At 40.4% G+C, this 27239-nt stretch overlaps 1 protein-coding gene across 9 annotated transcripts in view; it reads left to right on the top strand.

Moving 5' to 3' along the window:
• The window catches only part of Dgki (diacylglycerol kinase iota), a 453496-nt gene that overhangs the window by 162634 nt on the left and 263623 nt on the right, over window positions 1-27239 (top strand). For all 9 annotated transcript variants that reach the window (XM_021638217.2, XM_021638216.2, XM_060380194.1 and 6 more), the window contains exon 3: window positions 9732-9827. In XM_021638217.2, coding sequence (XP_021493892.2) covers window positions 9732-9827 — 96 coding nt within the window. The remainder of the gene's footprint in view (window positions 1-9731; window positions 9828-27239) is intronic.

Raw genomic sequence — 27239 nt, 5'->3', positions numbered from 1 at the left:
CAGCACAGTTGGTACATTGCCTCATAGTTCAGTTCAGGGACAACATTAAGGAACCAGAGTTGCTTTAAACTAGGTTATGAAATTAGGTCACTTTATCTTTAGAACCCTGAATGAAAAGCCAGGAAGCAGCTGGGGCTTGTGTGTGCATGTGTGCCTGTGTGTGAATGTCAACATGGGTGTGTGCACACATGCATATGTGAGCATCTCTGCATGTCTTCTCACGCCAGCCTGTTTTGTTTGTGAGCCTAGGAAACCTGTGCTGTTTCAGGCCTGGGTACCAACACCACAGCCCACCCTGTTTCCCATAGCTCTTCAGCTCTCATCCCTACTTCAAAAACCTTAGGCTGTGAGAAAATGAGAAAAGCGCCTCTTAAGAAAGTGCAATGACACCTCTGGTCTTGGATAGCCATGCCAGTGTGGGACTGATCTGCTTTGATTGGCCCTCTTTCTTGTTCTTCTGAGATCAGGGCAGTTTGGCATAAAGTCCTGTATTAGTTATCTTTATCATTACTGCAACAACATTCTTGACAAACGCAAATTAAGGAAGGGTTTATTCTCATTTGTGGTTTAAGAAGGGGTCCTGTCCACCAGAGCAGAGAGGGCCGGTAGCTAGCCTGTGAGGCAACTGGTCAAACTGTGTCTACACCAGAAAGCAGAGAGATGAATTCTGTGCTCAGCTCACTTTCTCTTTTTTATTCAGTCTGGAACTCCAGACCATGGAATGGTGTGCTGACATTTTGGATGGGTCTTTCTACCACAGTTAACCAGATTAGAAACCCCTCTCAGCACAGCCCAAGGGCTTGTCTTTTAGGCAATCGTGGGGTGTGTCAATTTTGTATCCAGTATCAACCAAAATCAGTTGGTTTCTCAAAGAAATCACAGACTCCTTTGCTCCTCAGTTCTATAGTAAGTGTCTTGGTCCAAATGTTCCGACACTGAGAAAAATGATTGTTTAACACTCTTTAGTGGAAACAGATGTGAGCCATAAATTAAATGTAAATTGCTTAGGAATCACTTTAAAACAAAACGAATAAATAGGGATGCCCAGTGTTAGTACCGTGTTTTGTTTCACAGATCAGCCCCAAATGCTGTCATTTAACACTGAAGCGAAAGAGTGTGGTCATATGAGGGCGTCAGCACTTTCTTTTTCACTCTCAGGCTTTAAGCTGTGGACTGTGTGCTGATGGCACAGCCCAATCAGTGTGTTCAGCACACATTTCCAGTGTTCGGCAGCCATCCTCTGCACAGCCCCCGTGGGCACCATCCAAGGCAGTTTATCACCTGTTACTAACTTGCAGGTTTTCAGGCAATCCACATTTAAATTTTTTGATTTTGCATGGATATTTGTTAAGAATGTTTTATTTATAACTACAGTTATTTAAAAAAAATTAAAATCATATATGTTTGATTCTTTGGGTTATTTGCTTATGGTGCTACTTTTTGGGCTTCCATTTTTGAAACAGAGTCTCTGTTTCTCCAGCAGCCTGCAACTCATTAGGTAGGCCAGACTGGCCCTAAACTTGTAGTAGTCCTCATGTCTCAGACTCCTGGGTGCTGGAATTACATTTGTATAATCTTATGTGTATCCCCTGCTTGTGTATCTGTAACATTCCCCGGTCTTTATCTTTTTATTTGTAACCATTACAGGACTTTCTCAAAACTTGGGCAAGTCATATCTCTATTTCTGAATATATTCATATATTTATAAATATAATATACATATATATATATATTAGGACCATATATATATGGTCTTAAGTAAATACATCTATTGTGTAAATATAATGCTGGGGATCACAGATGTGTGTGTGTGTGTGTGTGTGTGTGTGTGTGTGATTTCTCTTCATATTCCAAAGACCAGGAAAAAAGCTCCATCTCTTAGAAATAAGGTTGTTATTTTTCTGTTTTCTAGGAATGGAGAATTTGTGATATGCATATTATTTGAGATGTCATTTCAAGGTAGATTTAAAGAGAAGCAAGAAAGATGTTCTCACATGGGAAGGATAAGCAATAAAATATGGTACTAGAAAGATATTATTAAAGAATAGTAATAATGGAGAAAAATAAGGTAAGTTAAGGGTAGACTGATTGGCGGGCCTGATGGAAGGTCTAGGTTGCCATATTGAGTCTGGACTTCATTTTATGTATAACAGAGAATCACGTAAGCATTCAAAGCCATGGAGGGGCATAATCATAGGTATATTTTAAGGGAACTGAATGTATAATAATGTAAAATTAGTCAAAGCAGGTACCAGAGTTCAAAGAAGAAACTGGAACTTGATTAGATTTGCTGTCTAGTGAATACTAAGAAACTTGGGGACAGGCTTAGACATAAAAGAAAACCTAGACAAAAACAAGAACAAAGAAATGTCTGCATTCCTTGGGGATAAAGTGGGCTGCTGTGAGTAAGAGTCTTGGATGTGTAATGCAATAATATAAAAGTTATTTATCTCTCACTCATGCCACAGACCAGCACAATTCTAGGTGGTTGCATGGGGACTAGACTCCTTTTCACAGTTATTTAAGGACAGATATCAACTGTCATGTTGACATTGGGAAGGTTTCTAAAACTATCCTAATGGCTGACGACCCCAATAAGCCAGCATGGCAGAAGCAATGAGGAGATGCTTATGGGTAGATGAGATGGACCTTGTCTGGAACATTTGCTCCTGTTCTTTTGCTTAGAACTTCTATTCATGGCTGCCCCTAGCTGCAGGCAGACTGGAAAATAATGTGTAGTTATATGTTCAAAAAGAACAAAATGATTTTGGTGAATGTCAGTCTTGATGAAATTGAGCAAGGAGAGGAATTTGAATAATGCCAGCATATATAGAGTAGGAAGAAGAAAAACCAGAAAGTGATAGCAGCATGATAAAAGAAAAGAATACCTATTAACTCCTTATCATGTACATACTATTGACATATTTTCATTTGTGCACTGCAATATCACAGTGATCCTGGGACAGAGGAATAATTATTTTTATAATTTTACTGATAAATAAACTGGGGTTAAGGAAGTGAGATGATCCTAAATCATACTGTTATTAAGTAGCCTATCTACAACAGTTCATGCTACTAGCTCATAGCTAGAGAAGGAGTCAGGAGAAGTGTACACAGTAAGCCAAAGGCATTCATTTGTTTAGTCCATTCTAATGCTCACACCACCCAAGGATCCTTTATTCAGAATTCAGGAGTCAACGGGACCACACTCACTTCTGACATTAGTTGTGATTTAGGAATCTCTGAGACTATCCTGTGGTTGAGCAATTTGCTAGACAAATGTTTATAACTCACTGAAAGCTGTTATGCTTCTGGAGTGTCATCATGCAAACAAGATAGCTATATAGTGAGAAAAGAGGGGTTGGGACATTTAGTTTAGGTAAGAGTGTGTCATCATTCTCTTGCATGCCTCAACTATGCTGGGCTTCCATTAGTTGTAATTTATGACCTCAAACTAATTCACAGAACATAGCGGTAATTAGTCCTTTCTGCATCTGCTGGTTGGTCATGATAAAACCATGTATTTATTTATATAAATAAATTAAAACTATTTATTTATTTGTATACTCATTTTTTCAAAGATTTGTGGTTTTTGTTTTCCAAAATATATTGAAATTTTCTGATTATCAGGCAGTAATTTAGTTGTTGTAAACTTAAACTTTTGTGGCTCTTAGAACCTAGTACGAAAGGAAATGTTAATAAAAATTATGCCAATATATAAATAAGTGCCAGTTAAGGCAGGTAATGGGAAGGAAATATGAATTTATGACAGCAACTAAGAGAATAGCTTGATTTGGATTATGGGTCATTGAGGACTTTTTTGAGAAAATAACTCTTGACCTGATGACTAAACTACCAATAAAAATAGTCTAGAGAATATATATATATATATATATATATATATATATATTCTAGAGAAAGGTAAAGAAGTTTTGATAAAAAGTAAATAATAAATGCAAAAGAATTTTGATAAAGACAAAAAATATATAGTGAACCATTTTTTGATGGGGATTCTTGATCAAAGATGTGGATGAAGTGAGGAGCACACAATACTGGCATCAGGTCTATGCAAAACATAAGCAAAGGGCAGCAAATTCAGTGGACTTGACTTGAGAAGCAGCCAGGAGAACAGGGCACCTGTAATCCAGCCACTGGATGGAGGCCTAGCAGAAGAGGTGAGGAGAAAAAGAATTGAGAGACTACAGATAGGAAAACTTCCTACAGACAGGAAAACTACAGAGCAACACCCAAGGACTATGTAAGGTTCGTGCATCCGCATGAGTAGCGAATGAGCAGAAAGGCTGCTTGATCTGACTTATATTTGGAAGCTAGATAGAAATGGGAAATTAGGGAGACATGGGAAGGAAAAGTAGCCACTTGCCCAGGAATGTGGTTGAAGTCTCTTTCCAGCTGAGTCAAGAATTCCAACACAGTTAATGTTAGTTCTGAAGGTTGCTGACATAAAGACAATGTTCTGTTAATATAAAGATGCTACAAATACAGGTGTTAACATCAGAGTAAACCACGTTTAAGGCCTAAGTGAGTAAGACCATTGCATATAATCATTCTCTTTTCCCAGTAGCACACCTTCAGTTTTCTGTGAAATCTCACAAGAATCCTCTTCTGCAGCCCTGTGACCAACCCCTGGTTTACCTTATTAAATTGTTTACCTTATTCAATCCTACCCAAAGTACCCCTGTAGTGTCATTTTATTGAGAAAGGGGTAAAGGGAAGAATAAAGTTTCTTAGCAACTACTTGAGATTAAGTCAAGAGCCACCAAAATCACGTATATTCACAAGGCTTGGTGGCTTACTTGGGATGTTGAAGCAGGTGGATAAAGTTTTAAATGCAGTATGTTTGAGCTATATACATGTTTAAGGACAGCCTGGGCTACATGAGATCCTGCCTCAGAAAACCAAAACCAGACCAGACCAGACCAATCAAGACATATTTATGGCTCTTGCTAAAATACTTCAGCTCCAGCCTCTCTTGAGAAGCCTGTCTACACTCAGGTATGTTTTGTCCTTCCCTCAGAGTGTCACTCTTTCTGTTAACCTCTGTGCTGCAGACCATCAAAGTCTCTTCTTAATACACTCCAACTCTGCTTCATTCTGGTTTACCATGACATTCTTACTTCAGCAGACCTCAGCTTCACCTCAGTGAAGGTCTCCAAATAGAGCTCCCTAGGTTGCTGCGTGTAGCCACAGAACAGTAGAAAGTCCCAGGCTTTCATCTCAACTACTGCTGATGTGGCATTTTGAAAAATAGACACCAGGAGTGGAGACAGAAGTAGGGACACCAGCTGTGGTTGGATATTGAGTTATTGTAAGCCAGAGCTGGTGCCAATTGTAGAAGTGGGGAGTAGAAACTGGGCTACACATGCATTTTGAAATTATGATTTAATGAGATTGGCTGTAAATAGGAAAGAACTATAGAAGGACTCCCAGTTTTCAGCCAAAATAGTAAGAATGGAAATGCCACTTACTGAAAATCCAGAGAAAAGACAAGAACAAATCAGAGGAGGAAATCCAGTTCTTGCAAATATAAAAATTTGAGATGCTTATTGGATCTCCCAAAGAGATGCTGTGGACAATAGTTTATTAGTGAAGCTCAAAAAAAAAAACAAAACAAAACAAAACAAAACAAACAAAAAAAAACAAAACACCAAAACAGTTATATTGCGTAAATAATTTGAAGTTAACAATTAGTGAGTAGTAAAGCCGAGAGAGAACTCAATGTAGTAATCTAAGGATCTAATGTAGATAGAAGAGAGTGAAGATCTGAACGTTGAGCTTTAGAACACCTCAGTGTTGAATATTTGGGCACGGGAAGATCCAACCAATGAAACTGGGAAGGAGTAACCACAGAGGCATCAGAAAACCCAGCAGAGAAGAAGAAAGTGCCTCTGGATCAATGTTGAAGTTGCTAATGCACATGAAGATTGATCATTGGCCATTGGGTTCAGCCATGTGACGTCACTGGTGATCTGGAAAACAGTATTGGCATGTGAAGGAAGAACACCTAGAACTGGGCTCAACCAGTCTTCATGGTGTGGAAAGGAAGAGACAGAATGCAAGAAGACTGAAAATGTGTGTCAAGAACTCAACTAATGGTATACTTAGTTGTTTTCAGCTCTTATTTTTCTGTGTATCTATAACTATGATGCAAGTCAGTTCTGAATTTTACTCTATACCATGAAGTTCTGTAAATGGCCCATCTCCATATTTGTACTTCTTGACAACATTCTATTGTGTTGTATTTCTTGTAACTAGTTTTTACCTATTGAGGAGTTTTAGATAGGTATATACTTACCTTTTTCTTCCATTAGAATTATTTCTTTATGAACTGTTTCTCAAAGTAAGCATACTCATTTAAGCAATGAATGTGTTACCCTCTCTTTTTTCTTTCATTTGTTTGTTTTTTGTTTTTTCAAGACAGGGTTTTCTGTGTAGCCTTGGTTGTTCTGTACTTGCTTTGTAGATCAGGCTGGCCTCACACTCACAGGGATCCGCCTGCCTCTGCCTCCCAAGTGCTAGAATTACAGGCATGTTTCACCTGGCCCCATACTTTGTCTTTTTTTTTTTAGATGTCTCTATATGTTGCTTTCCTTTCTGTCACTTTCAGGCTTTTCACAGTGATCTCCAGATCTGCGTGTATGGACTTATGACTTTGTTTCTTTCCTTAAAATTATCAGAGATACCTCATGCCATGTTTCTCTTATTCTTTTTTTCTGGTGACTGTACAAGACAGAGAAGAATGCAATGTAGTATTTTGTCTCACAGACATGCTCTAGAATCTATTACCTAAAAGCTTAAAGAGGTCTCTTGGGTCATAGACTCCAAAGCATATTAGAGCCACCTCAGGACCTTTGAGCAATTATTATATACAAGTGTCATTGAGATTCACTGGCATGGACTCTCTGGAATATACCCACATATTTTTAAGATTTTACCAGGCCATTGAGTAGATAGCTCAAACTGAGAACCAGTGCACTAGATGGTGACAGGATGCATTAGCCTCCTTCTTTTTTCTTCCAAAGGTCCATCTCTTTTATATTAAGTTCACATCCATAAATGAGCCTAACTGAAAGTAGCAGTCTGGCTGTGGGTGACTCTGAGGCAAGCCTCTGTAAGCTTGCAAAGAAGCCTGAGGCCCAGGAATTCCTGGCCTGGTAAGCCAGGGATGTGGAGCTTCTCTGCCCTTCCAGGACTCCATTATGGGCCCATTATGGGTTGTTCTTGACACTTGCTCCATGAAAACAGTTTTATGTTGGACTCCTTAAAATCATTGGCTGCATTTCTTCTAAAGTCCTTCCTCTAGTATTTGCTGTTATGATGTCATGCTTGGTTTCCAACTTTTCTAGTCAGTTTGCCATGGTGAGATATCACAGCGTGCCCATGACTAGTGCTGGCATTGAAGAGCAAATGTCTGCTGAATGAGATAAACAAGAAAATGAAAATGGGATTTTCATATAACTAGTTAGAAGTTAAAGTCGGATGTTAAATTCTCTGTAGTGTTTTAGACTGTGAGCATGGATTTCTTTATGATATCTTGTAAAGAACTGCCTTTGTATCTTATTCTCTAATGATGTTATTATTTTTAAAAAACTTTAAAGATTCAGCCCTATGTCTAGTTTCTCTTTGTTCTGTTAGTATTCCACAAGAAGAAGAGAGGCATATGTGAAAGTCTATGTGTGAACCGAGCATTATTCACCAAAAGACAATATTATTGAGGAAAAGAAAAAAAATCAGAAAAAAAGCTGCTCTTTGGTAGTGGGTGACGATCATTCTCAACAGCTTTGTTGTCATTTTAGGAACCTTTGTTCTGTTTTGTAATCTGAGACAAGGCCTCACTGCATATCTCAGGCTGGCCTTGAACACTTGATCAGGACTCCTGCCCCAACACTATTGGTATCACACATGTGCACCTCTCTAGGAATGATTTTGAGGCACTTGGGGTTGGGTGTGGCATGTCCTCATTTCAGGGTCTCTCTGAGCCTTTGACATATATATGCCTGATTACTTTCCCCACTTGTTCACTTCTCATCTTGATGTTTTGAGGTTTACTTCTTTGGATCTTGAAGCATCTAGATCTTAGGTCAGAATGTGGCCTGTGGATTTTCTTGCATGAAATCATTTGAGACCCTTCACTCTGAAGGGAAAATGTATTCTATTTGCATCTGAAAAAAATGTATTCATTGTATAAACCAACCAACCAACCAACCAACCAACCAACCAACCAACCAACCAACCAACCAAGACAGTTGGCACTCTTTCCCTCTCCATGCTGGAAACATTTGGTCTACATCTCTGCTTCTCTCTTTTAAGCCTTGGCATTGGGAAGGCTGTTGTGTGGATGCATCTAGAGTGAATTATCCCAAGATGGACCTCTAAATTATTTGGTTATTCTATAAAACTCTTTATTGAAGTCATCCTTTGTTGCCTGCTCAGACTGTTATCACCAAATGCCAGACTTGGTGGCTTAAGCCACAGACATTGATTTCCCAGCATTTTCAAGCCTAGAAGGTACAAGGACAAGGTGCTGGCACACTGAGTTCCTGGTGAGGGCCCCCTTCCTGTCTGGCAGGTAGTTGTTTTCTTGCTGTGAACTCAGGTAGCTTTTTTTTTTTTTCAGGGCATGCCTGTGGAGAGAGGAAGAACTCTCTTGGGTTTCTTCCTAGAAGGACACTGATCCCATAGTGAAACCTCCATCCTTTCTGACCTTACTGCTTACCAAAGTCCCTGTCCTAATACTATCACAGTGTGGTTTAGATTTTTAAGATATGAATTGGGGACAGGGGCACAGTGTAGCCCATAGCATCCCCCATCAAAAGATAACTGCTAGCCCTTGATGTCATAAAATGAAACAACAGGGCTTTTCCTATAAACCCTGTGGGTGTTAGTCTCATGTCCCTTTGTGATTAGTCCACAACGGTGTTTTTCTCAATATCCCATCCTCTCAGCAAATAAAAAGAATATATAATTAGTATATAAATTCACATTCTCTAAAGTGGCTATCAGGAAAAAAAACATGGAATTCAATTTGCTATATTTAAACACCAAATGACTGCCCTCCTCCCCACTGCGCTCCGCACATTTATGGATAAAATAGGCCTGTTGTTCATTGTGTTGTACATCACAGCAGCTCCACTCACGAACAGAAGTGTGTATTTTAGGAAGCAAACAAATTACTCTGTTTGTAAAATTTAGAATTAATTGGGTGGAAGGCCTCACCGAATTAGCAATATGTTTGGATTAGTAGAAATGTGCTGTGTTTTGAGCTCTAGAGAGGCCAGGCAAATATGAATGCATTGTCAGCCAGTCTTACCTGAAGGATTTTAATATTATCAGCCTCCTTCTTAGTTAATTTTAGTCAAATTTTAGTCTCCTGTGTCATTACATCAACAGTGTGGGGTCTGGGTAAACAAGTCTTTACATGGAGCCAAAAACAGTTGTCTTTTCCTTGTTGTTGAAAATGTTTCAAGGTGATGCTTCCATAGACAAGGTCTTTATAGATCTCGTATAAGTTTTGGTTATAAATCAAAGGTCCCAAACACTATTTTCCCTTTCTGGAATTTTCGTAGGGTCTACTCCAGCAGTGTCTTTGAAGATCCCATGAAGAATATTTAAACTCCTCATAATCACTAAGTATTTTGCATAAAAATCCAGAGCAAAAAGTCTTCCCTTGATGCTGAAGAGAAAACTGAAGTGGGTGGGTCTTTTTCTTCTAGGAGAATGCTGTGAATGGGGAACACCTTTGGCTGGAGACCAACGTCTCAGGTGACCTCTGCTACCTGGGAGAGGAGAACTGCCAAGTCCGATTTGCAGTGAGTATGTCCCATTGTGCCCACTTTATCTTTTCAGGAAACAGTCTCTATGTCTGTGGGTGGTAGGGATGAGAGGTGAGCTGTGCCCAAATTCCCAGGATGGGCTTGGAAAAGCTCTATCCTCATGACACAGAACTTTCCATTTGCTTTTAAAGTTTATAGATTGTGTATCAAGTTCACATGGCTTCGGATTGTCAATTGTAATGACTTTAGGGTTTCATTGGGTAGGCTACATATTAGTATAATACACTTACCACCATAGTGGTTGTGGGAATGTCATATAATTTGGGAATTAGAGAGAGGGTGAATGAGGGAGTTCCACTTATGGTGGGTTATGGAGCAGCAGGAGGTCTGTGTGGAGAGGAAGTGGGTAATTTCTCTGCAGGGCAGTGGCCATGGGCTGGGAATACTGGTGGTGAAGGTGGAAAGAGTTATGTGGAATGTGAATTAGGTTAGCCCATTTCTGCACTGAGATCTGAAAAAAATTTTGGAAATGATTTGATAAATCAATAACCAGGTGAGTAGGAGTGGCTTTTGCTCATTAAAAATCAGTTTGTTTCCCTATTTAGGGTTTAAACATCTCTTCGGGAACTTGGCATGAGCACAGACCTAAAATCACAGCACTGAGGAGGAAGATGTAGGATGACAAGTTTGAGACCAGCCTGGGTTACAGCGTGTCCTAGTTTTGTTTTCCTGTTACTGTGACAGAATACGCTTTAATGGAGAAAGGTTTATTAAGTTTACAATGCCAGGTTATCGTCTATCACTTCAGGGCGGGAACTTGAAACATCCAGTCTACAATGGAGAACAGAGAGTGTGTGAACACATGCATGCTTTCTTGTGCTTAGCCCATCTCTACATTTACACTGTCTAGGTAATCGTGCCACCCACAGTGGGCTGGGTCTTCCTGCCTCAAAGTAACCAAGACAATCCCCTACAGGCATGCCCACAGCCCAGCCTGATCTCGACAATCCTTTATTGACCTTAATTTTCTGGATTGTGCCAAGGTAATAATTACAACTAAACACTGCATTATAGTAAGACCCGATTCCAAAAAAAATTCAAGGGCAGAAGATGCAGCTCAGTAGTAGAATACTTGTCTAGCATGTGTAAAGCTCTAGGTCCCAGTGATTAAAAAAGGGAAAATAAACTGTGAAGAAGGACCAGTGACTATATCATAGGTTATGGAGAGACTGAAAGTTTAATGTTGAGAAAGTAGGCTTAATTTTTGCCTAAAAAAAATCTAAAATTAGTTACAGAAAACTTAGAAAAGTAAAAAAGAAACAGAGAAGACTTCCTTCCCATTTAAGAAAATGCTGACATGTAACTTGCAAAGCACTTTGTATGTTTATTTATTTATTTTTATTAGGCATGGACATGGTTTGAGAACAATGTAGGGCATTGAAATAATGAGCAAACATGTTTCTGTTAACAAGGTAGAGGCCAAATTCTTTCAGAGCTTACAGAGGAGTACAGCACTCAAGGCCCTTCTCAGGTGCTAAACCAACTAAGTGTCAAAATCAAGACCTCTTTCAATCGCTACGGCAGCTTTGATCCCCTCACTGGTACATAATTGTTGAGGAAAATTTTGTTGGTTTTTGGTGAGAGTTATTTAATGGATACAGTGAACAACTGAAGGTCCTGGAATGGCCCAGATAAACAAGCTGTGGATTTGAAGTCAAGAAACTTGGATTTGAATCTCTGGGTTTCCACCCACTGTATGACATTGAGGATTCATGACCTTTGGGTCATGGTGACATGCTAGACAGAAAAAGAGATTAAATTGCTTTGAATTTTGTTTTTAATTTGGTTCCGTAATTAATCGTTTGCATTTCTTCTAATCTTGTTGTGAATTCAACTGATTTGAATATCAGCATTTCAACTTTATGCATATGTAGTTTTAATTAAATTATAATTGCATGGAGTTTGATTAAATTAACCAAATCTGTGAGAAGCTCAGCTGTTTGGACTAAAATGCTATAAATAATGAATTAACATTAAAGTTTTAGATAATTGTATAAACATTGGTTTGGGGATATCAAATAATATAAAATGGAAGACATGAAGGCTAGCTTTGCCTGTGCATATGTGCTATATAGATCCTCTCTCAACAGGCAGACTCATTACCTAGTACTGTTCTTCTCCAAATTGCTCCCCTTGGTCCTATTCTGGGCACTCATTTTGGGACAGCTGTTTGTTACTTCTCTTGACGATATATGAATTAATACAGGCACTTCCTTTTCCCAGCATGCCACTAGATAGTGCAGGCTGACCTTGAACTGACTGTATAGGTAGTGCTGAGGTCCTTCTGCCTCAGCTGCCCTAGTGTTGCACTTGTAGGTATGCCCTCACAGCCACCTCCATACCCATCTTACTATTCTATGTCTACACTTAACATTTCAGTCCATCATTTTTGGGACACTGTTACCTCTAGGCTAGGAGAAACACAAAGCAAACAATGAGAATGTCAGCAGGAGATCCAGGGTAGAGCTTTGAAAATTCGTGTCTTTTCACCTTCATCTTGAATTTTACCCCAGGCACTTAGCTTTTTCAACCCAGTTTTTAAAATGTCTGCAAAATGAAGAGTTATCTTCCAAAAAGATGTTGATTAAGCCAAGTCACAAATAAATGAGGAAGTAGAATGACCCTTTGTTTCCCCATGGCAAGGTCCTTACTGCTAAGTAGAGTCTCCTCCCCTGTAAAGTGGGAAACGCTGTGTGAAAATTTGATGCTGTGCGTAGGCAGCATGTTCTTGGCAAAGCAATTGCCATAGTGAGTTAAAATAAAAGATAGGACAGGAACAGACAATACACAAAGGAATACATTGCCAATCTATATATGAGGCATATAAGCAAAGCCACCCAAATAAAAAAAAAAAAGTCCAAGGAGGGAGTCAGCCTCATGTGCCTCTTTAATTAGCTGAGGCTTATAAAGCCATAAGCCCTCATGCTGGCTGGTTTAGCCTGAGATGGCTTGCCTTGTGATCACTTAGCTGGAATGTAAAGGAATAGTTTACCACATAACTGGCAGTATCTGGTAAAGGCATTCAGGACCTTCTAGCTTTCTACCTGCTTCATATTGGAATGTATGACCATCTTGAATGCCATATTTTGGGAGAGACATTGAAAAGTGATTAAAGATCCAGAGGACAGTGATCAAGTTGGTTTAGAGTATGGAACTTTTCAGTAAAGAAAATTCCAGTAGCTTGATTGATTACAAGTGAGTATTAAAGAGAGAGTGTGTATAGAAACACTTTCTGTATTTGAAGAGCTTCGTTGAATAAAAGGGAAGTGACTGTCCATCCATGAGGAAGATGGAGCTCAACTCTAGGTCTAGACCCAGTGCCTCATAACAGTGTTCATGACCCTCCAGTGGTCATAAGGTTCCCCTGAACACTTGTAAGCAGATTATTGTACAGTTTCCCCTCCCTGCTCCAAGTACTGATTCAGCTGTGTCTGGAGTTAGACTTTTAAACAAGTGATTTCAAAAAGCACATTAAATACTCTGATGCAGGTGGCACCTTACTCTAAAAGCCACTGTAGCACAGTATTGTCCATCAAGGTTCCTAGCTACATGGAGAAGTAGGCTCAAAAGATGTGTTTAGGCATGATGTAGATGGCTGTCTTGCAAGGATACTGGGAGAAAGGTAATGGATGCCTGCTTCCAGCAAAATTTCAGACAAGGAAGATGCTATTCTTGCAACTTCCTTAGAAGTGAATAAAATTTTGTGAAAAAGCATGGACATACAGATTATACATTATACTTACGCTTCCTTTCATATACCATCTTTGAAAAACGAAGACCTGTTTGACATTATTGTAGCCAGGTAATATCAGACTGCTTGGAGAGGAAGGAATACATCTCTGAAGACAGACCTTTCCCAACTTACCCTGTTTTAGCAAAGCAAAGATCATGTGAAATTAAAAGAGAAATTCACGTGACTGGATAAAGATAGAGGTTGCTTTAAAGACACAGAAATAATTACACAAGAAGAGTAATGGAAAGAGAATATGTCAGATAGAAGAACATGAGCAAACTCAGAGGCAGGAATAAGATGTTTAACATGAGACAATAGAAATGGTGTTTATTGTCAGGAGGAATGGGAAGGATGGAAAGGACAGGTGGGCTTGGGTATGTCTCCATGATTCTAAATCAAAACAGGAAGCATGCTATAAAAGTCAACAAACTAACAAAGTATGACCACATACTATGTTGTTTAAACCAAGATAAATTTAAAAGTGAGCATGGATATATATATTCAGTATCTATAGCCCAAAGGGTGAATGAGAGCTGTATCTTGGATACGGAGATGTCACCCTAATTTGCTTGGACATTGGAACATCTATTTAACACCAAAGCTGGTGCTATGGATGTAGGTCAAACGACGTAATGTTTGTCTAACATGAGTATCACTTGAGGCAGGCTTTGAGAGTTTATAGTCAGACTGCACTTCCAGTTCACTTTCTGCTCCTGTGGGTTAAGAGGCTTCCTGCACCTGTTGCCATTTCTTCATTATTATGACGCTCTAGCCATCTGGAAGCATAAGCCAAAATAAGCTCTACCATAAGTTGCCACCAAAATGTAACTTACAGAAGTTGATACCAGGAGAAATAGAGTTGTTGCTGTCGAGAATTTTACTGTTTGTTTGTTTGAGGAATGTGGAAGACTTTGGAAGTTTGGACTAGAAAAAATGTAAGCAGAGCTTAACAGTCCATTCTGGTAGAAGCCTGGAAATTTGTATATGGTGCTGAGAGTAATGTGGATTGTGGGAGCCTGACTCAGAGGATTCAGGGGGAAATAAGAATTTTATAAGCAACTGGGCTGAAGTCCATCCAGGTGATACTTTAACAAAGAACCTACTTGTCTTCTGCCCATGCCCTAAGAATGTGCATGAGATCAAATGAAAAGTAATGGACAAGTTAGTTTCTTTAGTGGAAGAAATTTTAGGACAGCATCAGAGTCTTTAGCATGGTTATTATTTATTAGTTTTAGTCTTATGCAGGTCTACAATTTAAAAAAAACAGCAAGTGGAGCTGAAAGAAATATAAAATGTGGAAATTTTAGAGGAAATGTACTATAGTGGCAACAAGGTGAAGAAAAGGTTGTAATTGTTGAGGGGACTGATGCCATTAAAGAAAAGCCCCTACTCTGCATTAAAATAGGAAGTTGCTCCCAGGGAAAGACCCCACCCATCTATCTTCCAACTTGTGAAAGGAAAAGACATAAGGAGTTTCCCTGTTTCTAGAACACAGCAGCAGGAAGCTCCTATACACACAGTCTAGGGAAGCAAGGGTCTTTTCCAAGTTGGCAGCTATACTTGATATTGTTCTCCATGTAGCACTTGCTTTTGAGGCAAGATCTGCCTCATGAGAGTCTTCAGTGCATGGAATAAAGTAGCAAGTCTCTTCAGACTGTGCACTGTCAGGATAGAAAGCTACTCATCAGCTTTATACAGAGATCAGGACCAGTCAGGTAGACTGCCTTTTTCACCTGGCAAATGGTAGCAAGCAGTCAGTGCACTCATTTTTGTACTTCTGCGTGGTACACTGATGTTCTTATAGCCAGAACTCCCTAATAATGTCCTTATTTTGGAATTATGTGATGATAGCTGGCAATCCATTAGAATAGGGTCATACTAGAGGAGAGCACACACTAATCTATGTGAAGAGTATCTTTATGAGAACACACACACACACACACACACACACACACACACACACAGAGAAGACCATTTGACAGTGGAGGCAAAGGCTGGACTGATGCAGCTACAAGCCCAGAATAATGAGGCCCAAAGGCTGCTGTCAGGAACTCAGAGAAAAGCACAGAAGCTTCAAGAGGATCTTCACCTATGTTAACACCTTGATTTTTGTACAAAGTCCTTTGGGACTTTGAGAGAAAACAGTTGTGTGAGTTTTTTTCCATCCAGCTTGTGGCACTAAAAACATTGCTCAAAAATGAGCACCACAGCCTTCCTGCAATCTGTGTTAGCTTGTCTAGCTAGACAGACACCCCTGTTACACAGGCTCACAGGTACTCATCAAGACAGACAATTTCCGCAATCTTGAGGATCTAGGTGGAGGGGCATATGATTTTGGAGGAAGCAGGCAGATAGGCAGGTAGGTGTGAGCTGCAGGGAGAGAGTAGGTAGGTGGTTAGGTGACTGAGCATACGTAGGTTGAGTGAGAAGGAAAAGGAACTGTCAGACTTCAGAACTCTTTTATCAGATATATCTTCTCTATTTTTAGGCGTGCTTATGTCACCCTGTGTCTTGGCTAATGGATGCTGTTTTTCTTCCTTTGCTCTTTCCTTTTGTGTAAGATTTTGTGAAAAGGGATAAACCTTGTGACACCTGACCTTCATTCTCAGCTATCTTCATTGTTCCTTATAATTTGACAAATATAGTCTTATTGGGAAAGTGAATGTACTGCATTTGGGAGACTGTGTGACAAGGGATTGGCTGAGAGATTGCTATTTACAGACCCATGTGCTAAAGACCTGCTTGGCTTCTCTGGGTCTTAGCTTTTTCTTTGAAACAGTGATGCCTGCTTCTAGCATTAGAATCATGAAATGACTGAGTTAATTAACCAATTTCCATGTTCTCCTTCTTCCACTTCCATTCTTAGTTATAGTTCAGTGTCATTAACTTGAATTAGATAGTTATTTTGTCATATATTGGTTTTTAACAAGGTCTGATGTTTAGGATAAGTCTGTTTAGCTGTCACCTTTATTTTGCTCCTATGTGTGATCTTTGTCTTTTCGTTAGGCCATGAATGGGTGAACCATATGTGACAAATCAAAGTATTTCATTATGGGACATAATGTCTCATAGAGTGTGTCTTTTGGGGGGAGTGTCAGAATCCCCATCAGTTCAGCCATAGGGTACTATGACATCCATTCATACGATGGCCTTGGGTTCTTGAAGTAGACTTGGAAGAAGCCAGCAAGGACAGCCACCATCTGGCATATATAAAGGAAACATTTACCTTTCTGGTGCTTCAAATGTACAAGGAGAAGTCTGGGGTGATATCTCACTTGGTAGAGGGCTGGCCTTGCAAGCAGGAGAACCTGAGTTTGATGCCTAGCACTCATGTGAAAAACAAACAAACAAACAAACAAACAGGATGTGGTAGATATGTTTAGAAACCGGCAGATCTCTGGCTTTCTGGTCTCTCCTAGTCTGTGAGCCCTGGGTCAAAAAAACCAAGATGGATGGCTTCTAGTGAATGATACATAAGGTTCAAGTCTGGCCTCCAAATGTATGTAACACACACACACACACACACACACACACACACACACACACACACCACACATGAGACAATGACCATGAACTTAGTCTGGCTATATTTCTCTTCGTGTATTGTTCCAGTAAGAAGAACAATAGAATTGTGGCCTAGCATGTGTTACTGTGGACTGTCCTTCCAGCTATGTATTCAGGCCTGGCAGGTTTTACCACTAAGGTACCCACGCTCTACTAGAAGCGAAGCAAAGCCTCACCTGCATGTGATCTGCTCTGGGATCGATCTACACACAAAGGTTGGTTTGTCCAGCCTGGCAGATTGATGACCCACATCCACATGACATGCAGCTGGGCTGCAGTCAGTTCAGGCTGTTAGAGTCATGTGTTTGTGTGGTAGGAGTGTCCAGGAGGCAAAGCCAGCTTTTAGAATTGTTTGGGTGCCAGTCTGAAGCTGACTCAGCCAGGGACTGCCAAGGCTGCAGTCTGCCAGAGGCTGCTCCTCTATCAGGATACGGAGGGTCTAATGAATCAAGATGACTCAGGGAAAGCAGAGCCAGAAGCAACAATGGTTTACAGAGAGATTTTCATAAACAGACTCTCTACTACTGGTTACCTTTTGCAGTGGATATGTATGGGAAAAAGGAAGTGGAGTCTCCCATGAAGGGAAGTGACATTGTCCTTTGTGTGTCTGGTGGAAGATGGATGGACATGCCAATGAGATCACCCATTTGTATGTTTAGAATAACACAGAGATGGTCCATCTGCAGTAGCTGTTAACCACTGCTACTGTCGCAGCTATTGTGATGGGTGTTACAATTGATATTTGTACAGAATACTGCCCATATGTACTACTGATCAGCCTATTTAACACGGGAGAGGCTGTTATAGGATAAGTAGGGTGTGAAGTCTGGAGATTATTAAGATTCGGTTACTTAGGTGACCTGGATCAGTAGTTCCATTGTCCATTTGCACAGTCCATTTCACTTCCAAATCATATTCTAGAAAGCATTAAAGTCACATACAAAAATAGGGTTTGCTGTTTGCAGAAATGATCCTGTTTGTAATAAAACACTAAATACCTTTAATACATTCATTGGTCTTAGGAAGCTCAAAGTTGCTGCTTCACTGAGGGAAGGAGGGATTATGGGACCCTTCATAACACGTGCCAGCATCTCATGGACTCCCAGTCTTCAGCAGAAATTTGCTTGAGTGATGATCCCAAGATGCTTTGCAGTTTTTCTGGGACTCTTGCTTATCTCTGACTCATAACAATAACCCTGAAGGATGCTCATACTAGGCAGTTCTCATTCATGAAAAGTAAAAGGTTAAACCTCATCCTAATCATCCTAACAGCTTCAAACTTTTCTTCTTGTATTTTTGTGCAGCTATTTTAGCTTTATATTAAACTTTTATGTTGAACCACAATGTGTGTATGTACGTGAGTGTGTGTCTATGTGCTTGTGTATGCATGTGTGTGTGTGTGTGTGTCTGTTTGTGAAGAGTCTGAGACCCTGAGTAACTAATCATCTCTAAAGGCAATGTTAGATTGAGGCTATTTTTGTGTTTGTATGGGGGTTTGTGTTTACATGAAGTGGTTCTGTTTTTGCTCAATATTATATAATCCTGTTCCTTAATGATAAAGATAACTTGAATCCAATTCAGTGTTGTGTTTGCATGCCACCCAGGCCACACCCAAATGCACAGAGCTCTCCCCTTTTCAGAGTTTTTTCATGCCAAGAACAGTAGACTGTTAGCAATACTCTTTCTTTCTGCATGCTGACTGGCTGGTTTCTGTATTATCACCTTCTACTACAAAAATAAACTTTGCTGATAGAGGCTCAGAGGCATATCAGTCTGTGGGTATGGAGATGAAAACTTAGGGGCAGGTTGTTACTATGTCATTTAGCATAATAATATAATCGGGCTGTTGTCTTAGCCAGCCACCATTTTTTTCCCCGGTTAATGGTACCAGGCATGGGTTTCACTTAGATGGTGAGTAACACAGAGATCCACAACTAGTCAATGTGCAGAGAATGAAAGCCTGTGGAGTGCTCAGCTCTAAATGGGACGTCTGTATCACACCCCCTCCTCCCAAAGCTCACAGATACTGTGGAAGAAGAAGGAAGCTAGTAAGGGACAGAGGAAGTAGATGTCTGCAGCAAAAGAGTATATGTTGGGCATGGTAGCTCAGTCGCACATGAATTCACAGTGTCTGGAGCTACATGTACAAGACTTTTGTAAAGGATCAAGCCAGTCAAACTCCCAGCATGTACAGGGGGAAGGGCTCATGAAGTCCTACCCCTGTTTAGCAGCTGTTGGCAAGTGATGGCTGTTCAGGGGAAATGGAGTCCATTTTCTTCAGAGATGTGGCCCTGGAGAGACTCCCCAGGCTCCACTAGATGGTCCTACACCAGGCACTTATATTCAGTGCTAAGTGAACTCAGATGGTGGTCATGGGTGGTTGTTGTTGTTTAAAAGAGAAATCACATGAGATTGGGAAGGGAAAGTGGTGGGAGAGATAGAGGAGAAATTGAAAGGGGAGGGAATGGTGTAGATTTGATTCAAATACATTATATGCATGTCTGAATATTAAATAAAATTAAAAAAATACTCCTGTTGCTCTGAGACACTCAATTTTGGTATAGTATTTGGATCTGCTATTACTGCTATTACCTGCCTCCAAGGTTGTTGTTTCTCTGTGTTTACGTAGGGAGGAATTCACATGTGTACTTGTGTGTGCATGTGCTGAAAGTCAGCTTCATCAGGTTAGGATAAACTGAGACCAGGCATAGAATCGGTTATTTTTGATTGCTCAGCAGACTTTTTTCTGAGGGAATAAAGCTTGATACACTGTGGCCTATGTGAAACTCTTTGGGAGCTGGCAAAAAATGAGGAGAAGAATCATATATCCCTCCCCCTTCACACACACACTTAGTGGATGAAGCAAGCTTCAACACGCTCAAACAACTTCACACATACACATACATACGTACACACACGCTTTGCATATATACATATACACACACACATTTGGTGGATGGAGCAAAGCTTCAAACACCCCACATATACATTTACATTCATTTGTGGGTGGAGCAAAACTCCAACAAGAATGATAAAAATTACAATGTGACTATATTCTATTTTTCTTCTAGTGAATGACTAAAAAACAAACAAACAAACAAACACAGTATGTTTCCTAATACCTCTTATGAAAAACCTTTTATGTACAGGTGAAGAAACAAATTATTCCTAAGAACGCACATACACTAAACAACTTGTTATAGAGTAGCAAAGTGTATGCAAACAAATAATTTTCTCAGCCAGTTTCTCTTTCCTGGTAGGCTACAATTTACAGTTATAAACAAAGGATCAATTATATTATTTATCTTAAAATGATCTTATAAAATATTTTTTAAATCTTAAAAGAATAACAAATATAAACTTTTATATAAAAACAGTTATTTTTTTTACTTGAAATCCTCAAGGTGCACATCTACTCATTAACAATTTTATATTAATCATATCAGGAAGCTGAGGGCAAAATTGGGTATAAGAAAATAATCATCGGGGCTGTAGAGATGGCTCAGGGGTTAAGAACACTGTTTGTTCTTCCAAAGGACCCAGGTTCAATTCCCAGCACCCACATGGCAGCTCACAACTGTCTGTAATGCCAATTCCAAGGAATCTGATACCTTCACACTAATGCACATAAAATAAAATTATTTAAAAAAGAAAAAAGTAATTAATCATCATCTTGATCACCAGCCCAGCTTTAGCAAGAAAGTTACATCAGCCAGTGCCTGTCAGCTGCCATTGTGCTTGTTTCCTCAACGTCAAATTATTTTTTAAGATTTTCTACATCAGAGCCACTAATAAAGACATCTTAACCTAACCTTACTAACAGTCTACTTCTCCAAATTCTTTCTAGAGGTTGTGGTCATTGCTAACAATCTACACTTCTAAGTCCTTTCTGTGGGTGATGGATGAATCACAAATCCAGCAGCAATACTTGAAAAAGATCAAGCACTATTATTGAATGTGCCAATGATACTGCCCAGGGAGGGACTGGAACCCCCTTAGAATTTTCATACAATTCATAGATTAGGAAGGATGTGAAGACCGAAGGCAACAAGAGGAGGAATGCTACATAACAAATTGAAGTCCTCAGAACACATAGTCCTTGGGGCTCTGCCTTTCTAAGGCATATATATCTTGGTTGTGCCAACTGGTGGGTCCAATTCCATGAGTCCTAAAGCTGTTTTGCTGTTCTGCCTAAATGGCCCCCAATATTCATGGCCATAATTATATGTGCAGAGGCCATAGGTTGACATTGGGTGTCTTCCTTTATTGTTCTTTTAGCTTCCACCGTATTTTTTTTTTAAGAGAGAGCCTCCTATAGAGCTGAAGCTTGATGATTTGTCTAAACTGCTGACCATTGGGATCCCAAGATTAGTGTGTCTCCTGGGCAGTGCTGGGCAGAGGCATCATCACCATACCTGGCTTTATGTGGGTTCCAGGGAACAACACTCCAGTCCCTGAAGTTGAACAGCCACCACTTTATCCATTGAGCTATCTCCCCAGTCCCTTATCTCTGTCTTATAGCAACATTTTGCTGTTGTTGCTCCTGCCTTTTAGAGTAGGATGGAATTATTTTAAAACATAAGGAAATGGAAAAGCATGTCTTGATACCTTCATTTAAGAAGAGAAGGGTGCTGTCAAGCTGGGTGGATTTTGAAACTTAATGATCTAGCCTTTAATCTAGGTGCTGAAATTTCCAGGATTTGAGTAATATAATGTTCAGTATTGTTTTCATGTTCTTTAAGCGTGAGTTTCCCATCTGGACAGAATGCATTACATACAACTGGCTCCTTCTTTTTCACTTAATAATTGTACAACATAATGTCTGCAGCCTTGTGTTAAAGCCATGAATACTCCATAAGAAGAATCACTATAATCATTCTACCATGAGTGGTATAGTTCAAAGACATTGAGTGCCCAAGTATATCTTGAGTGGCTTCAAGACACTACGATCCCATAGTGTAATAGGCTTGTAGTGACAGAGTCAACAGCTGTGCTTGCGTCACTGAAGAAAATTGAGGTCAAGCTCTTACATGGTGAAATAACCAACTCTGTCAAAGTCATGCTGTCCTTTGGGTCAGCTCCTCTTCTATTCTTTCCCTCATAGTTAAACAAATATTTGTCCTGTTACTCATTTGTGTGTCTTCACTGCTAGACTGTAAACCTCCATTTTGCTTGCTTCTTGGCTCTCCAAAACTGAGAGCAAGTGCTTTCGCTGCATAGGCACCCAATGAGTTTTCGGTGAAAGAATAAGTGAATTTAGTGACATGATTGTTGAAAGACATACACATACAGACACTTGTCATGCGATCAACTTTGACATTTCTGATATTTAAATGTCATCACATGTACAAGCTGGGATGCCTAAATTTCTATTTTAAGGGTCTGGAGAGCCTTACTGCTGCCTTCTGTGGCCAGAGCTCTGCCTACTGAAACCCGTTTACTTAGTTTTCTTGGGTATTGGAGGCTGCATTTCATCATCGGCTTACAGGTGGTGACAGTGATTGCTAAAAGTTCTTCCACAGAGAACAGAGTAAATAAACTAATTTATCAAATCATGTATATTTTTCCTGATCTGTCTGGATTCCCCAATTGACCACTGACAGCAAAAATAATTGAAATCTAACACAGTGACAGGCAAGGGACTTGCCTAGTCCTTCTTGAGCCAGTTGACTAACACCACTGAGTCTTAGTTCCTTTATCTCTAAAATGACTCAAGGGGCTGGATTTATAGTACATGTCTTCACCCCAAGACATGGTTTCTTTCTTTGCCTCTTTTTCTTTCTTTCTTTGCCTCTTTTTCTTTCTTTCTTTCCTTCTTTCTTTCTTTCTTTCTTTCTTTCTTTCTTTCTTTCCTTCCTTCCTTCCTTCTTCCTTCCTTCCTTCCTTTCTTTCTTTTTTTCTTTCTTTCTCTTTCTCTCTCTCTTTCTTTTTTTTCTCGTTTGTTTTTCAAGATAAGGTTTCTCTGTGTAGCCTTGGCTGGCCTGGAACTCACTGTGTAGATCAGGCTGGCCTTGAACTCAGAGATCCTCCTGCCTTTACTTACTGAGTGCCAGGATCAAAAGTTTTATGACCACTGCCCAACTTGATATGTTCTCCTTTTTCTATCTATCTATCTATCTATCTATCTATCTATCTATCTATCTATCTGTCTGTCTATCACAATTTACTCACTTTGTATCTTGGCTGTGGCCACCTCCCTCATCTCTTCCGAATCCTATCCTCCTTCCCTCTTCTCCCCTTATGCCCTTTCCCTAATCCACTGATAGGGGAGGTCCTCCTCCCCTTCTATCTGAACCTAGCCTATCAGGTCTCAACAGGACTGGCTGCATTGTCTTCCTCTGTGGCCCGTTAAGGCTGTGCCCCCACCCCCGGGGGTTATCAAAGAGCTGGCCACTGAGTTCTTGACATGTTTTCTAAGTAGTCATGGTAATATATATTAAAGCAAATACCTCTTAATAGGGGTTGTAAACATTTACATGTGAACTTTATAAAATATATATGTTTCTACAAAGTAAGCTAATAACTGTGTAACAAGAAAAATAGCATACGGTACTTCACATTTACAAGGACTGAAGCTTAAGTTATATAATTTTTACTGAGTTTTAAGCCTTAAATCTCTGCTATGTCCATGATGTGCTTACTTGGAAAACGAGAAAACCATTGAGATGACCTCAGAACACCATTTCCCATTAATTTCTATACCTTATGACCTTTGCAATACATGCAGCCATTATCAAATATATCTCTGTGCTTAAATAAATGTGTGTGTTTGAGTGTGTATGTGTGTGATGGGGGCCTCTTTAAGCCCTATTTATTGGTGTCTGCATATTGTAATAATATATATGTAAGCATGTCCACACAGCACTTTTTACATGCATCATCAATTCATTCAAATCCCTATGAGCCATATAGCAGCTTTGTTCTGTAGTACCAATCAAGCTTTCAACAGAACATATAACTCTAACATAGAGACCCCACAAAAAGCAATGGTGACAGAGCCAAAGACATAGCAAAAGTTTGCCTGTGATTAAAGTTTGTAATTGGTGACTGCATAAAACAAGACTTTTCATGAAACATAGAGAAGCAAATATGCAGAAGAAAGAAAAGGCAAACAGATTCCAGGCTGTAGGAGGAAAACAATATCAGAAAGCAATAACATCCAGAGATAGCCAGTAACAGTGGTCATAAAAATATGAGATATTCTTGGGTAAGAGGAGAGGTAGGAAGGGGACTACAACTCTTCAGGAATTTCTTTGAGTTCATTGGGCTAAAATCCTCTCCCTCATGGAATGTGTGAGAGGAAGGAGAAGGACTACCTAAGGACAGCCACCTAGGACCAGTCAGTGGAGGGGAACAGAAAGCAATGGTGTACCATCTCCACCTCTATCTCTGATGTCTGTGTGTTGATACCACTTTATTCCCCTGTGACAACTCACGCACAGTTACAGGGCCATTCTCCACACTTCTCATAAGCAATACTTAAAAGTCACTACTTGTTCCATGTCTCAATAACTGGACCTGAATTTTAGGTAGGGGTAAAGACCGGGGATTCATGTCGTAGCTTTTTATTAAAGTCTACCAGGGAATCCCTGTACTACAGTCTTGTACTGTTTAATGACAAGGATATGCTCTGGAAAGAGATGAATCATTAGGTGAGTTCATCATTGCATAAACATCAAAGAATGTGCTTATCCAAGCATGGCATAGGCTACAGGTCTAGAGGTATCGTTATAATATACACATTATAGTACAACACACGGTGTTTATATGAGGGCTGCTACTGGCCAAGTATTCTGCATGTACTTACCATCCTTTTAATACTAAAACATATTAAACATACCAGCATCAATCACTGGAAAGGTGGCTCAGTGGTTAAGAGCACTGGCTGCTCTTCCAGAGGAGCTGGGTTCAATCCCCAGCACCGATGTGGCAGGTGACAACTGTCTGTAACAGTTTCAGGGGATCCGTCACCCTCACGCAGACATACATGCAGGCAAAACACCGATACACATAAAATAAAACTAAATTTAAAAAATCACTCCCAAATTATTTTTCAAAGAGTGAGATTTGTAATATAAGAGCAGATTGTTGAGATACACGTTCCTGTTTCTCTGTACCTCCACTGTCCTGGTAGCTTTCTTTGATCCCAAGTGCTGGAGACAGGACTGGGTACTCCTGCTAACCAGCCATCAGCTTTCAATCAACACAGTTCTAGGAGTCTGGTCCTTACCAAATTGCTTCGCTGGTAAGTCCAGGTTGGTCACTTCCCAAGGGAAGGAAAAGTAACCCCTTTCTATCCTTGCAGTCAGCTAGCTCACAAAATCCACTGCCTCCCTTGGCTTTGTCTTCTACGATCTGGGTGGTTTTATTTTCAGATGAGAACTATGGGATATACTGGCTGCTGCGGGAATGATGCACTTTTAGTTTGTGTCCACACAATGTTGGGAAGGTGCTGTTCTTCTTTATTCCTTTGTGTCGCTTAGGCAGCTGTGCAAGTCTGCCCTTCTGAGCATCAGCTCAGGGAGGGGTCCTGGCTCAGCTCAAGATTTCTGAGAAGACCTGAGGCTATTCAGCAGAAGCGCCTCTGGGAACACAGACACTTCACAAGCAGAGTGCTTGGCTGATGTTCCTAGGAACAAAACAGTGCTAGAAGTGCATGTTAAATGGATTTTATCATAATACTCCAAGGCAATTCAGCCACAGCCCGGAAGGAAACCACAAGATGTGCAGTCAGTCAGGTGTACTTTAGAGTGAAGTTGACCAAGGCATGGGAAGAGGCCATCTCAGAATACAGATTGTTCTATTGCAAAGAGGGTTAAAATGTGAGAGGTGAGTACCGACCTTGGCAGAGACTAGTGGTAGACTAGAAAGAGCTATTGTTCTCAGTCACTACTATGTTTGGATACAACCCCCCCCAAAAAAAAAAATCTCATGTTAAAGATTTGGACTCTCAGCACATGGCTCTGTGGGGAGGTGGTACAGGCCTTCTGGAGATGGTTCTAATGGAAGGAGGATGAGTCCCTGGGGACTTGCCTTTGAAGAGTCCTGGTCCCTCATGTCTCCTTCTGTTTCCCAGCAGCCACCATCACCACACATGCATGGTTATGATACACCATGGCCCAAAGCAGCAGGGCCAAAGGCCTTGAGAAGTCTGAAATCATGATTCAAAAGAAACCGTGTCTGGCACCCTGGCTACTCTTCAGATGGGCCTCTGTCCTCATGCCTCTGAGCTTTGCCTCCCACATGGTCGCCACCCACCTGGGCTGCTGTACTGAGTTCACACCCAGCCTCCAAACATCGTGTCTGGTAACACATGGAAATAGGCCCCTGTGAGCCAAGCAATTCTGTGCCCAGCAGACACACCAGAATTGGCCTCTTCTCCTGTTAGGAGCCAGTAGTTGCTCCTAAATGGGATTTGAGGTCTTCCCCTACTGGAATGTATTGGAGTTTCCAAATGTCTGTCTTTTAAGGCTGAAATCAAGACTCCACTGAGTCCCTTAGATCAGCCTTTGAGCCCCCTCCTCTTCTATGTAACATCTTTTCTTATCTGAACCATTCCTTTGATATAGACATAGCATGGCTCTGCCCTGTTAGATGGCATTATTTCTCAAGTTCATCTTGTCTTGACCAGTGTATTACCAACTTTTCCCAGATGATGGGGGTTTCTTTCTCTTTATGGTTTGCATGACCCCTTCCCTGTGGTGCACACATGATGATGGTTTTGGTGATCTGTTTGCAAAAGCCAGTACTCAACATGTTGTTACAGCCACTTGGGGAACTTACTTCTGTAGGGACACATCAGAGCACCATGGCACAGGGGGACTCAGGTGCATTGTTATTTAATGAACATGGTCTGAGGGATTCCGTACACCCCTCTAATTCTCCACCCACTATCCAGTTGTCCCCGCTTCCCTTTCTCTCACATATTCTGAGGAGTTCTGGGTATCATTTAATGACTGTGGTATTTGCTAGAGCTCTCTCTGAGAGACATTACCCTCGTGGGCTCTTCCCAGAGGATACTTCCCAGTTCGTTGCTTCCCACAGTAGTGATGGATGAAGGCATCCTCTTTAGCGTGACCAGCGTGATTTAG

Source organism: Meriones unguiculatus, chromosome 3 (assembly GCF_030254825.1).
Source record: "Meriones unguiculatus strain TT.TT164.6M chromosome 3, Bangor_MerUng_6.1, whole genome shotgun sequence".
Taxonomy (NCBI): domain Eukaryota; kingdom Metazoa; phylum Chordata; class Mammalia; order Rodentia; family Muridae; genus Meriones; species Meriones unguiculatus.
The sequence above is the reverse complement of the archived record's forward strand: the minus strand, read 5'-3'. Positions and strand labels throughout refer to the sequence as shown.